Genomic DNA, 14376 nt, shown 5'->3' with positions numbered 1-14376 from the left:
TCATTATGGGTGTGTGCATTCCAGCCAGCCCTGGATTCGTCCCTCCTCTGGCTAACTTTGACTATGAGAGTGGAGATGTTTCTGCTCCTGCTCCATCTGTTGCTCCTGCCAAGAAAGCAAGGAAAGGTAAAGATGTAATACACATCAGAAAGGCCTCAGTTGGTGCTCCCTCAGTTTTACTGATATTATATGATTGTGTTTGTAGTCACTGCCCTAGTATGTGAGGTTTATTAAAATGTAGACACTCACTGTTCGGTCCGGTGATGGTTAATTAGCTTTGCACCTAGTAGCAAGTGCTCTACATGAAATCATCTCATCCCATCTTCTATACCGCTTTATCCTGTATTCAGGGTCACGGGGGCCTGGAGCCTATCCCAGGAGACTTAGGGCACAAGGCTGGCTACACCCTGGACAGGGTGCCATTCCATTGCAGGGCACACACACTCAATCACACACTCATACACTCAAATTGGGAACGCCAGTTAGCCTAACCTGCAGGTCTTTGAACTGTGGGAGAAAACCGGAGTACATGAAATTATCTTAATCGAAAATAAGATCTGATACAGTAGATGTAAAAATAAATAAATAAATAAATAAAATAATAAATAAATAGGCTAAAAAAATAAATCAACATTTGTACTATATCTTTGGTATAATTGGCGTTTTTTTATGATGTGAAGTACGAAACCAGGATAATGTATTTGCCAATCATGCCAGATCTGAATACCAGCTGCTTTATACACACCATCACACTCATACAGGCCCTATAACAAGCTACATAAAGTGGATATAAAAGTCTACACACCTCTTTTAAAATGTTCTATAACAACCAGCTAATTTCAAATTAAAAACAAATTGAAAGATTTTATGAAAAAAAAAAGAACACTCCAGCCTTTAAAAGAATATCTTCATTAATAACTTCTGAATTTCACATGCTCCATTATAAAAGTGTGTGTGCACCTGTACAGCCAGGTTAGTGTAAGGTAATACAAGTGTGTTGGTTGTTATATCATGTCACAGAACCTGCCAGTTTAGGAGGGGTGTGTAGACTGTACACTGTATATCGTTTATTTATTTTTATAGGACCTGTGGGTGTGATGGTGCACATAAACCAGCTGTTATCTCCTGTGTTTTCAGAGTCCACAGGGAAGAAGAGGAAAGCGTCGTCCAGTAAGAGCTCTTCAACAGATGCCTCGCAATTGGATGAGGTTGCGGAGGCTGATGAACCTCAGGCACAGGCAAATGATGTACCACACACCTATTGTATTGTCCAACTATAAAACAGATGCAGATCAGCATATGCTTTGCCTGGATTTAGTGCATGATAATATTTTATATTTTCTGTTTGGCTGTAATTAAGATGGAGAAAATCTGCTGAAGTAAATTTCATGGTTTCAGATTGAAACATTGATATAGAGTGATTTCTAGTTATTTCCACACCCAAATATAAAGAAAGGCTTTAGATCAGGGAGCATAATACTATGATACGAGGGGCATTCAAGTCAAACTGGGACTTTTGATTGTATAGAACAGTTATGAGCGTTAAAAAATGCATTTATTTCTCTATATAATCTCCTGTTACGCTAATGCACTTATCCCAGCGTTTCACTAGTGCTTGGATACATCAAGGTAGATAGTTCTCTCAGTACACCGGAGCCATGATCACACTGCCTGCATCATGTCTGAAACGCTAGCCTCCCAGGAACACCTTTAATGGCCCAAACATGTGGAAATGGCTTGAAGCGAGGTCAGGACTGTGTACGGGGACGTGGCAGTAACTCCCAGCCAAGTTCTTGTAATGTGCAAGTGGTGTTCATGAAAGCATGTGTGTACACATCCATCAGTTTTGAAGATTTTTACTGGCTGATTGTAGTGTTGGTCAATGGTTCTGTGGGCAGATCTCACAGACAGATGCTCCACCCCGCTGAATGTTCATCGTCATTCACATTTAAATCTTAAATTATTATTATTATCAACAACAACAATAATAAAACAATAATAATATTTTATTTATTAGAGATGGGAAATTTTTGTTTTTGTTGTGATTCTTTTGTGTGGCAATTCACATATTTTGGCATCCTTTTGGTAGGGATAGTGAATGAAAATTTATTATAATTTTTAAGCTTCGTAAACACAATTTCTTTTGCACAAATGTAACATCAGTGTCCATTGCTTTACCCATAATATAAACTAGTTCCAGTTGTATGTGTGTGTGTGTATATATGTGCATGTGTATATATATGTATGTATGTATGTATGTGTATATATGCTATATGCTATCTATGTTAGGAGACACATTTGACTTTGAAACTGTGTTTGTTGGGGTAGGATCACCCGGAGAAGGAGGTCAAAGTGGGGGTGAGTCTGTCCTCGTACAGGCCGTACTTTAGGGAGTTGGACATGGCGGTCCTGAACATTCTGCAGTGTGGTCTTCTCTCCAGATCAATGCTGGACACTGAGCTCCATACCAAGGTCAATATAACATGTGATCTGTTTCTCATACCATACTTTTTACAGTACGTACAATAAACAATATCATCCAAGCAGGTAATGTGTGATTTAATAAGATATATGTTGAGCGCTGTCATGTTGCAGGTGAGAGAGGAGGTACAGCTGGGTCCTGCCGAGTTAGTGTTTCTCCTGGAGGACATGTGGCGTAAACTGGATTTTAGTCTGGCTGCTTCTCCAGCCAAGAGAGCGCCGTTTCTCAAAGTAGGCAAAACACACACACACACACACACACACACACACACACAAGGAACTTCAGTATTTACACTCTCTTTTGGATCACAAGGTGTGAGAGGTACTCCACCTCTCCTATAATTTTTACAGTACTGTGTGTGTATGATGACTGCCATGACTGTCCTGTGCAGGTGAAGGCAGACAGGGCAGTGGGCTTCTCTCACCTGCAGCAGAAAAGCCCCAAAGATGTGGCTACCTGCTGTTTGGAACTGCTAGCAACATTGTGCACACACCTGGAGAACTGCCACAACCACTTTCAGGCACATGCACACCTATAAATATTATTCACAATAAATCCTTTATTTGCTATCAGTCAGTTCTATTATGATAATAATAATAATAATACTAATATATTAGTGTGTATATTTTCACAGACCCTCCTGAATGAAAACCAAGGAGTGGTGGATGCTCTAGGTGTGGATATGAATGTACAGCAGCTTATGTGCTCGGCTTATCAGCTCCTGCTGCAGGTCTTACACACAGCATTTAGCTGGTGAGTACAAACAGAGCCACAACACAACTCGGTCGACATCACAGCTCAGAGGTTTTAAGATAGATGTAAGACTGAGTCAGGGAAGGATTACAGATGAACTGCATTCTGAAACGTTACACGAACACGTTATCTGTGTATATTACTTGATATTAAATTATTTGTGATTGTGCAGGTTAGTCCTGGTTGAATCTGTTCATTATGCGCATGAACACTTAGTGTTTGTGAACCGCACTGACGTACTGTAACAGCAGACTTCATGTGAGCTTTTAAAATCATTTCTTACTTTTTTTTCTCGCAGTGTTTAATGTCATATGAATGAGAACTGCACAGTAGACGTAGTGGAGGAGGGAATGTTGGACTCAAAGTCCCAGAATGCAGTGCATGTATGTAATGCAATTACAGCAGATACTTGACTAGTTAGCGATCTACCAGATAAGAAGACTAATGGTGATGATGATGATGATGATGATGATGGTGATGATGAAAGTGCTAGCATGAAAGTTGAAGCTTTGAGTGTACAGATGAGTTGGTAGAGAAGGTGAGTGAGCTGGACAGACTAAAGGACTGAAGTGCTGCTGCAGTTACTCACTTTAGATACAGTGAGAGCTCATTCTAACCCGCACTACTGTCGGCAGGTAATCAAACTGCACCGTGGGTAATGGAGCATAATGTTAATCAAAGCGAACCCTTCTTGATGAAAGACATTTAAACTAAAAAAAAAACGATAAAGAATTTCATTACAAAATGTAATTGAGGCTCAGATTTTAATTATAACGAAGCTGATTGATTTTTTTTTTTCTTAAATTAGTATTGGAAAGCATCCAGAGACTTTATGTGCTCCAAGAAAAACAATGTGTTGTTGTGTGTTGTTTTAGTCACTTGGTTGTATGAAGTTAGAGCAGATGCAGTGCGTGAGGTTGTGATGTGTTTTCAGGTCTGGCTTCTCCCAGCTGGAACATCGGCAGCTGTTAAAGAGTGCTCTTTGTGTGCTTGCCGGCCGACTGAAGGAGAAAGATACAGACCTAACCCTGGAGCAGCTTATAAAGTGATGCATATACACGCACACACACACACACACACACACACACACCACTCAACAAACATTGTCTTTTGTTGATAAATGTCAAGCATAATGTAAAGCTTTTGTATGCCCAGTGTGCGTGTATGTGTGTGCGTGTATGTGTGTGCGTGTATATGTGCGCGTGTTTGTGTGCGCGTGTATGTACACACGTGTTTGTCTATGCGTGTATGTGTGCGTTTGCATGTATGTATGTGCGCGCACGTGTGTGTGTGTGTGTGTGTGTATGTCTGTGTATGTGTTTAAAATAGCATTTAAAGCAGTTAAAATCGTTTTTATAGATTTACTTGATCATAGTAGAAATTCTGTAGAAATTCTGAGTCTAAATGTAGACATTTCTACAGTTTTTATTTATTCCTGTATGCTCTGCATCTTATTAAATGGCTACAATATGGTGTGTATGTATGTATGTATGTGTGTATGTATGTGTGTATGTATGTGTGTATGTATGTGTGGGTGTATGTGGGTGTGTGTTTAGGCACAGTTTTGAGTACCTGCTGAATTTCCGGAGCACGGTTCCCAGCCTAAGCACGGCTCTGATCCTGACGCAGCTGCTTATCGTGCTCAGTCAGTATGGACGATCCGGCCAGAGCTTCTACAGAGAACACATCGGTCCGTCAGTCTTTAACGCACACCTTACTCAAATTCACTTTATACTGGTCTGTTTGACTGATAAGCTTACTTCACGGTCGTGTTTAGCTAATAGTATGTAACGCTTTCCTCCAGTGTCAGTTTCTAAGCATTTCCTGTGCCAGGAGTGGGTGACAGGAGGTGGAACGAGGGAACGTGGGAACAAATACAACGATGCACTCCAGACCCTCCTCAGGTTCCTCTCACATTATTGTGCTGATATTACAGTCATGACTGGACTGATATCTTAACCTGGTTTTGACCTTTTCATCTATTTTCTTTTAGTATTTATTTAGGACATGCTGATGATGTGTTGAAAGCAGTGGAAGAGATAACAGAAAATGGGATCTCAGAGCTGATAGATGCTGCTAAAGATGCCAGCTCTCGCACTTGGCGCACGCTTAACAGGTACCAAAGGTTTCCAGTAAGGATGACCGTTAAGTCCATGGGGTCCAGTCCTCAATACCAACAATAGCCCTATTATTATTATTGTTTTTATTTAAGCTTTCATGAACACCATTTGCTCATCTAGGAGTTATTACCGTATCCCTTGTACAGTCCTGACTTTGCTCTAAGCAATTCTTAAATGTTGAAGCAGGCAGTGTTATCCAAGCACTAATGAAATGTTAGGATAAGTGCATTAATGTAGCAGAGGATTATAAAGAAAAATAAATAAGAGTTTTTACTCTATTATTCTGCACAAACAGTTTGACTTGAATGTCCCTCATTATTATTATTATTATTATTATTATTACAACACAATATGGATTCTTATCTTAAACTTGTACACCTAAATGGGCATTAACAGGTGTTTGTTCATGCAATATGGTGGCGATAAAGCATGAACTTAATAAGTGCATGATTAAATGGATAATGATTTTCATCATTCTTAATGATAAGTTAATCTCTGTTAATTGTAGATTGTTCATCATACATTTTTAAAATTCCCAGGCAGACTTTCCTGGTGTACTATAAAACTATGATGGCAGAGCTAGAGAAGTGTATACGAAAGATACCTCCTGGAAAACAGACGGACAGTAGAGAGGTATGTGTGTGTGTTTCTGCCCTCAACACGTGCAAAATTCGAGTAATTCTAAAAATGTGTGAATCTTAATGTTTTGATAATCTCCAGGTTCAGAGTGAGAAACTTCTTATTTGGAATCTGGCTGTCCGAGACTTCCATATTCTCATCAACATGGTCAAGGTACAGAGTCACATGACCTTTCATTAAGCCTTTTTACCAATTATTACACACATTCTCCAGTGCTAAATCTATCTACTACAGTTTCTGCATACGTAGACTACATAGATAGATAGTTAGATATACTTTATTGATCCCGTGAGGGAAATTATTGTGTTACGGCAGCAGCAGGTTACACATACAGTACAGCAATAAGTTGGAGGGGTAAAAAAAAGAAGAAAAAGAAGCTCCATAATAATATATTTTCATAGGTTAAAAAGTAATAGGACAAAGACCTTTTGATGCAATTGATAAAGGCCTTTGTTAGGCTAAAAGAACCAAACCAAACCAAACCTATGAGAGAGATTGCATAAACTGTGTTTTTCCAAAAAAAAAAAGCTAAATTCAGGTCATAGCTTTATTAAAAAGCATGTATAGTAACACTGGCATTACTTTTAACTTCTTTTACTTTCTTTTTAGGTTTTTGACAGCAGACCTGTGCTTATTGTTTGTCTAAAGGTGAGAAGAACAAATAAATTAATGCAACATTTTAGGGCTAAAAAAATAAATCATCCCTGTCCAAACTGTGATCTGTGTTTTATTTGCAGTATGGCCGGCTTTTTCTCGAATGTTTCCTTAAACTTGGAATGCCTCTCCTTGACTACAGTTTTAAAAAACACAAGGTATCTATGCTTTATTCTCTTATCTGATTGAGAACTCTGACATTTATAATGCCTGGTGAAGCCATATTCGATTGTGTCATACTGTAGTTCTGATAAAGTGGCTGAATTTCTCTTAGGAGGATGTGCAGAGTTTACTGAGGACGTTTCAGCTCAGCACCAGGCAGCTCCATCACATGTGTGGACACTCAAAGGTAACAAGAAAACATCTCAGTGATCTTGTAGACAAATCACAAGAATTTTGACTATGTAGTACCTTATAATCCATCAGACCCTACATTTATACAGCATAAATACCTTTTTCTAGCATCCTTTATCAATTTAGAGCTATCTTTGCAAACATTTTTATTCACACTTTTAATTTGTGGAATAATCACACACTGCAAGTGCAGGGCTTTATTAACGATCTCAGAGAACCATAACTATACATGCCTTATTTCCCCAAAGTATCACCGTTTAAAGATGAGTTTCGTATAGGTTGATCTTTGCACTGCACAATGTACCAGTTGAGTTAATTTTGTGTAGCTTTAGGCAACCGAGCCGAGATGAATAACCAAAACGTTGCCCTGTTCTGTTCCTAGATTCGGCAGGACACATCCCTGACAAACCACGTGCCAGCTCTGAAGAAGCACCTTGAGCAGTTTGTGTATCGTGTTAAGGCAATGCTCACGCTTAACCAGTGCCAGGAGGCTTTCTGGCTGGGCGTTCTGAAAAACAGGGATCTGAAGGTGAATCCTGTGGGACACGCACTAATCAACAATGTTTGCTTAAGCTTGTCTAGTTCACAGATATGGGTATTGAGGTAGCCATTAATATAGTTGTAACATGGTTGAAAAAAAAGGTTTATCCACTTGACGTACAGTATAGGTGGTGCCGTGGTGGCAGAGTAGTCAGCACTGTGCCCTTGTACCTCCAGAGTTGAAGGTTCGATTACCGTCTCAGGTCTGGGTGCCTTTTCTCCTTGTGCTTGGTGGGTTTTCTGCGTGGCCTTCAGTTTCTTTTGTGTGTCTGTCTGTGTCTGTGTGTCATCCTTGCCAAAAATTGGCTCCCTGCCTTGTGACCAACGTCTCCTGGAATTGGCCCGCAACCCTATACAGGAAAAGCGATATAGAAGATGAATGAATGAAGATGAAGGATGTTAATAAAACAGCTCTCTCTCTCTCACATAATATTGCTTATATTTAAGTATCAGAATGGCTGTGATACAGTCCTAATCAGTAAAATATACACAATCTGCACAACCTTATATGTAATATTGCTTTTACATTGCAGTTCTACAAACACCATTTATTATCAACAGATTATGATTTTTTGTTTATTTAATTATTTATTTTGCTCCGCCAGCACATATCCTTCCGCGGAAAACCGGACTACCCTAGCTGGCAAGTGTAGTTAATTGGGGTAAAAGTAGTTTCAAATTCTTTTAAGGAGTTTAAAGTTGCGGAAAATAAACCAAGAAGGTGGCGAACAGTCCTGAGAAACCCATGCAATTTACTTTATATTTTCACTTATTCTGCTTTAAAATATCAGCTAATTTCTGAGGTTCTGAGGTTGAATCCCAAATAGTGTTAAATAAAAAGGTAGGGTGTACAACCCCTTGTTCCACATACCAAGTAGTGCCCTAGATCATGGGTTAGAGAGGGAGTTAAGATTCAGCCTTGTGTTAGAAGCTAATTAGCTTTGTAATAATAAACCAAACAACATGGCAGTTCAGAAGCGATTCGGAATGACTTTAGTAGCAAATACTAAGGAGACAAAGTGTTTAAGATAACATTATCAGATGTGTTTTATTTGCTGAAAGTGCCTCCATGACTGGTTTGGACAGGCAGCTGTTCTCACCTTTTTCCAGTACTGCACTGTGGACTCTACTGACCTCCATATCAGTGGAATGCCTCTTCTCCAATCCAATTGCTTAGTCAGAACTAGTTGTTGTATGATAAGAATCATAACTACATAACATACGAGGCAATATTATGTATTAAATGGTCCGACAATTAACTTTTTTTTTTTTTTTTTTAAGTTTATTTACATTTACTAATTTAACTGACATCTGGAACAGGATATGCTTAAGTAGGTGCTGTTTAAGAGGTTTGACTTAAGTTTGACTTCCAGTTTTGTATCCCTAATACAAAAGTCTTAAAGTTGTGTGCTGTTCTAGACCTGACTCAGTGTTTGTGACTGGGCTCCTGTGCCGAGAACTTCTCTTAAAGAGAGATCACATGAGGAGAAACTTTATTCATCCTGCCAAAAACTTGTCAGTTTTATGAGTGTTGTTTCTATAAATAGTAGTTACACAGCAGCTAAAAGTACTAACTGAACCAAACATACTAAAACATAGGCTGGATTCCAAATCTCCCTAATCCGTACACGAGGGCACTACATACAGTATAGTGTAAATCCTGGCTTCTCTGTTGTATGTCATGTATTGTGGAAAGCCTTTTGGGATTCAGTGGTTGAGTTCAGTTTTGTTACAGTCTGGATGACCAGTCATTAACAGTAAAGCTCACTTTTAATGAAGTTGTGTGTCTATTTTGGTTTGATAGCAAAAAAATAAAAATAAATTACAAGCACCCATAGATTCTGTGAGCTAAGCTAGTTATCTAGCTAACTTAGTAAATCTTGGTTTTAAGTCTATTCGGATTGAACTACTAATTGGAAGTTCATGAGTTTAATCTCCAGCACCATCATGCTGTGGATGAAGGCCCTTAAGCCTCAAATACTCATATTAACAGAGACATTTAGGTCAAACCATGGCTATTGTTTGTGCAGAATAACAGAATGTTTATTTCTTTGTATAATCCCTTGTTACACTAATGCCCTTATCCCAGTGATTGAATTACCATAGAAGGGGAAATTCTTCTCAGTACACCAGAGCCATGATCAGACTGCTTCTTCACATCTGAAACACTGGCTTTGCAGGAACTCCTTTAATGGTCCAAACATGTGAAAATGGCTTGGAGCATGGACAGGACTGTAAAGGGCAAGTAGCAGTAACTCCCAGCCGAGTTCCTGTAAGGTGCAAGTGGTGTTTGTGTACAGATTCCATAGACAGATGCTTCTCTTCTGTATGTTGGCAACAAGTTATCTGTTGATGTTCAAGGATCAGGTGTTCTACCCGCTGAATGTTCACAGGAACGACTGCAAAGGGCTCTGAGCCATGTTCTCAGACATACGGCACCAGTCAAATGTTTTACGAGTCTCATCACCATACAGTCTTTCAGTCCAGTTTTCTGTAAATTTCAATCAGTTTATTACCCTCATGCATACTGTTAGACCCCTCGTATAGTGAGATTGATAAATGTAAGTCAATCTGGATAAGGGCACCATTCCAAACGGAATAAATGTGTTATAATTTTGATTGATACTGAAATCCAACTGTGTGTGACAGACAAAAGTGAAATTCCAAATTTAACTCACCACAACCACCAAGATGCCACTGTTGGGCCCTTGAGCAAGGCCCTTAACCCTCAACTGCTCAGATGTGTAATAAGATAAAAATGTAAGTCACTCTGGATAAGAGCGTCTGCCAAATGCCCAAATGTAAATGTAATAACTAGTTAGTGATAGCTAATAGCTTCCAAGTACTCACCTAATAGCTAGTTAGTGAATGTCCTGATCAGATTCAAAGTCTGTCTCTTTCATGCACACACACAGGGCTGGGATTCCCCAATGGCTTTTTTGTAATTGCATTAAATGCCGATAGTGTAACCTTGTGTTGAGAAATGGGGAAGGTAGGAGAACCTGGAGGCAATTGCAGTTTGCATATTTATTTATTTATTATAGAGCAGCACATTTTTATGAGGACTATAGTGATTAGGTATTCATAGGTACTTTAGTAACAAGAATATTTTATGTCCTCTTTAATGCATAAAACTATGCATGTAATAGTTAATGTTAACGTTTTTAGGGTGAAGAGATTCTCTCACAACGCTCACAAGGAAGTGATGAGGAAGATGAAGAGTCGTCTCAGGTACAGGAGGAGAACGAGGACGAGGTATGGCCTCATTTGTTTCAAATATAGTATGTAAAAACATGCCAATATATCCTTTTGTTGCTGTTCTCCATTCTCTCTCATGTTTCTGGCTCAGGAAAGTGATGCCGAAGGAAAGGAAAATGGGCACCAGGATGAAGAGGAGGAGGAGGACTCGGATGTGTCAGACTGATCACGCGGCAGAGGACAACACTCTATCACTTTATATTCATTTCAAATCAACCTTACTTTCAAAGAGTAAGCTTAAGCTCTGTTCAATTCAGTATCCAATTATTTAGATTTTCATCTTGAAATTGTTTCAAATAGAAGGATAACGGACATTTGGGTTAAAATCTGAAGACCATTCACCAATACTGTAAACATATCACTTTTTAATCTCAGCTGTTTTCCTTGTTTGCTGTTAGCATTGTTTTTTTCTGTTAGTATACATTATGTTGAGATGTGTGTATATTAATTTGCCAATAAAAAGATTTTGTCATCAATGCAGAACTTTTTTTTTTTTTTTTTTAAACAAATAATATGCTGTAATGTCATTAAATCCAACTGGAGTTAGACCAGTGAAGTCATTCAGACATTTATACAATGATATTTTGTTTTTGTTTTTTGTGCTGTAGCAGTTTATGTTAAACAGTGTTCAACCAGTGTTCTCATACTGCTCATTTCCCCTTAATGTGCTCTGTTGTGCAATTAGGGGGATGTTTTAATCACTTCTCCTAAATAGACCCTCCACAGGCTTGTTTGCAACAGTAGTTCTCAAACCATTTGCAGCTAGAGACCATTTTACCTGTTAGACATACAGTACTGAAGTTCAAGCAGCCTTTAATTATTAATTATTAGTATGAATAGTATTTATTTATTTATTTATTTACTCCTGAACTTTTCTCCCACAGTAACCCAAACCAGTTTTCCTGGTTTGCACATTTTGTACCATATCACAGTAAAACTAGTTATTATTAAGTTGGTATTTAGGGGGAAAATAATATACAAACTCAATATGTATTGTAGGTTATAATATTTCTAATATAGTACAATAGTTTTAATAATAAACAATGTCCATCATCATTATCGCTTCCCTATGCCTGGACCCTGCATTATTGACAATGACTCTACAGTCTTTTTTTTTTTTGCTAGGTAAAAGTCAATGCATCATTAGGGTTTCTTTTGCTTTATTATAGTTCAATTACTATTATGAATAACAAATTCATGTTACATGTCTTATAGGGTATGTAATGACTTCCTGTCAGACCCTGATGGGATTATAAAGGTATGACGTATTAAAAGCAGGTGCGCTTGGATTATAATCCTGTTAAGCCTAACACTAAGAATCACAGTAGTGTTAACTGGAACACAAAAAATGTGATGTTTAAAATCCATAATTGTAATGGTAAAGATTTTTTTTGCCTTTTCTAGATTGACCCATTACATTCATAAATTTTTTTTTTAGTATATAAAGTGAGGAAATTAGGCAAAAAAATGTGAAAATAAAAGTTGTTGAAACCTGCCAGTGTACGGTATGTGAGAATGTGTACATGCAAACATCAGTAACAAAATATGTCACAGGTACTGACAAGCCACCATCTCCAGAAGAAACACTTTCTTTATACAGATGCTTGGACTTTGAGATGTGGTGTTATCTGACAAGCTTCCTCTAGTGATGCTATCAAATATGCCCAGGCTTTTCGGTAACAATGCTATCTCCACTGTTTGTAGTAAGAGTGGTGGTTGTGGTGGTGATGATGTCACCTTAAACTATTTTACTTAAAATAAGGATGTAAAACATTTAAATTATATTAATTACACTTGATTTAAATCTGTCTCAAGCCCCTTCCCCCAAATGTTAATCAATGCACTGAAACAATATTCAAGCTTACTGCTTCTGTTAATATTGCAGTGCCTTAATTATGAGTAGCATATTTGGTTGTAAACTCAAATAACACATTCCATTTCACCAAATGACTACAATTGTTGCTACCCTTGAAATCTTTCCAGAAAATCAAGTATTTCTTACACTAAAGTATTGCATTAACACGTTTTGCTATACATATGTTTATTCCCTTTGTGTGTATTGGAACAAAACAAAAAAGGAAAGAAAAAAGCAAATTTGACATAATGTCACACACAACTCTAAAAATGGGCTGGACAAAATTATTGGCACCCTTAACTTAATATTTGGTTGCTCACTCTTGGAAAAAATAACTGAAATCAGTCGCTTCCTATAACCATCAATAAGCTTCTTACACCTCTCACCCAAAATTTTGGACCACTCTTCCTTTGCAAACTGCTCATATTGGAAGGGCGCCTTTTCCCAACAGCAATTTTAAGATCTCTCCACAGGTGTTCAATAGGATTTAGATTTGGACTCATTGCTGGCCACTTCAGAACTCCCTTCAGAAAGCACTATATCTGGGCATAATGGATAGAGAGAGAGAGAGCATTTCTAACGTCCCTGGCACACTCTCTGTGCATGCTCTTGTTGTACCATATAATCCTGGGCTTCTCCAATTTCCTCCCACCGTCCAGAAACATGCCAGTAGGTGCCTCACACCCAGGGATTCTGAAACCCCTTTTCTGAAACCCTTAACTTTTTACAGGAAAAAAAGGATACCTGTGGTATAATTTTGTTAGTGGTGTGATATAAAAGTGGTTAGCACTGAGGATTCGCACCTTTAGGGTCTAGTGTTCGAGTCTCACCTAGGGTCTGTGTCTGTGCATGTTCTCCTCGTGTTTGGTGGGTTTCATCTGGGTACTTTGGTTTCCTCATACAGTCCCAGACGTGCAGGTTAGGCTAACCGGCGTTCCCAAATTGCCTGTAGTGTGCCCTGGACTGATACTCTGTTTTTTGGTACAGGATCCAGCCTAATGCATCCCTGTACAGGATGAGCAGTATAGAAGATGGATACAAAAAAAAGTGAATGAATGAATCTTATCATGCTCAAACATGTACAATAAGTCTACATATTTATGCTTAGGGTATATAGAATTAATATTTAAAATGCAAGTAAATCACACACCCTTATAGATTTAATTGTTGTGTTTTGTCAGTATACAGTGTCATCTTCCTTTTTAAAAGAAATAAAACATTCCAGCTAGGAATTATTTAGGACTTTCCATTTATGAATACAGTGTGCGACTTAGAAATTACTATTATAAGACTATCATATTTTTAATAACCACTGGTGAATCAATATTTCATTATGCTTAGTAAACATGATATTGGCCGTTATTATTATTTTATAAAATAATTTTTAGCTGGCTGGATGTTTATAGACTTTTCCTCAGCATTTATTACAATCCTCCTAGCACTGCTTCAGACCAAACTAACCCAGCTCTCTGTTCCTAGCTCTATCTGTCACTGGATCACCAGCTTCCTGACAGACAGGCAGCAGCTAGTGAGACTGGGGAAATTTATGTCCAACAGCCACACAACCAATACTGGAGCCCCTCAGGGATGTATTCTCTCCCCACTGCTTTTCTCCCTCTACACCAATGAATGCACCTCTACAGACCCCACTGTCAAGCTCCTGAAATTTGCAGATGACACTACAATCATCGGCCTCATCCAGGACGGTGATGAGTCTGCAT

At 38.4% G+C, this 14376-nt stretch overlaps 1 protein-coding gene across 1 annotated transcript in view; it reads left to right on the top strand.

Moving 5' to 3' along the window:
• fancd2 (FA complementation group D2) overlaps nt 1–11154 on the top strand; it is a 29631-nt gene extending 18477 nt beyond the window's left edge. Inside the window, exons 27-44 of the mRNA XM_053499609.1 lie at nt 25–126; nt 1138–1238; nt 2329–2472; nt 2596–2712; nt 2874–3002; nt 3117–3235; nt 4170–4280; nt 4792–4925; nt 5040–5139; nt 5229–5351; nt 5895–5988; nt 6076–6147; nt 6604–6642; nt 6732–6806; nt 6923–6997; nt 7385–7531; nt 10711–10797; nt 10892–11154. Coding sequence (XP_053355584.1) covers nt 25–126; nt 1138–1238; nt 2329–2472; nt 2596–2712; nt 2874–3002; nt 3117–3235; nt 4170–4280; nt 4792–4925; nt 5040–5139; nt 5229–5351; nt 5895–5988; nt 6076–6147; nt 6604–6642; nt 6732–6806; nt 6923–6997; nt 7385–7531; nt 10711–10797; nt 10892–10966 — 1844 coding nt within the window. The 3' untranslated portion in view covers nt 10967–11154. The remainder of the gene's footprint in view (nt 1–24; nt 127–1137; nt 1239–2328; nt 2473–2595; nt 2713–2873; nt 3003–3116; nt 3236–4169; nt 4281–4791; nt 4926–5039; nt 5140–5228; nt 5352–5894; nt 5989–6075; nt 6148–6603; nt 6643–6731; nt 6807–6922; nt 6998–7384; nt 7532–10710; nt 10798–10891) is intronic.
• Nucleotides 11155–14376: the final 3222 nt, after the last annotated feature.

This window comes from Clarias gariepinus, chromosome 6 (assembly GCF_024256425.1).
Source record: "Clarias gariepinus isolate MV-2021 ecotype Netherlands chromosome 6, CGAR_prim_01v2, whole genome shotgun sequence".
NCBI lineage: Eukaryota > Metazoa > Chordata > Actinopteri > Siluriformes > Clariidae > Clarias > Clarias gariepinus.
Note: the sequence above shows the minus strand (reverse complement) of the source record. Positions and strands in the feature narration are given on the sequence as shown.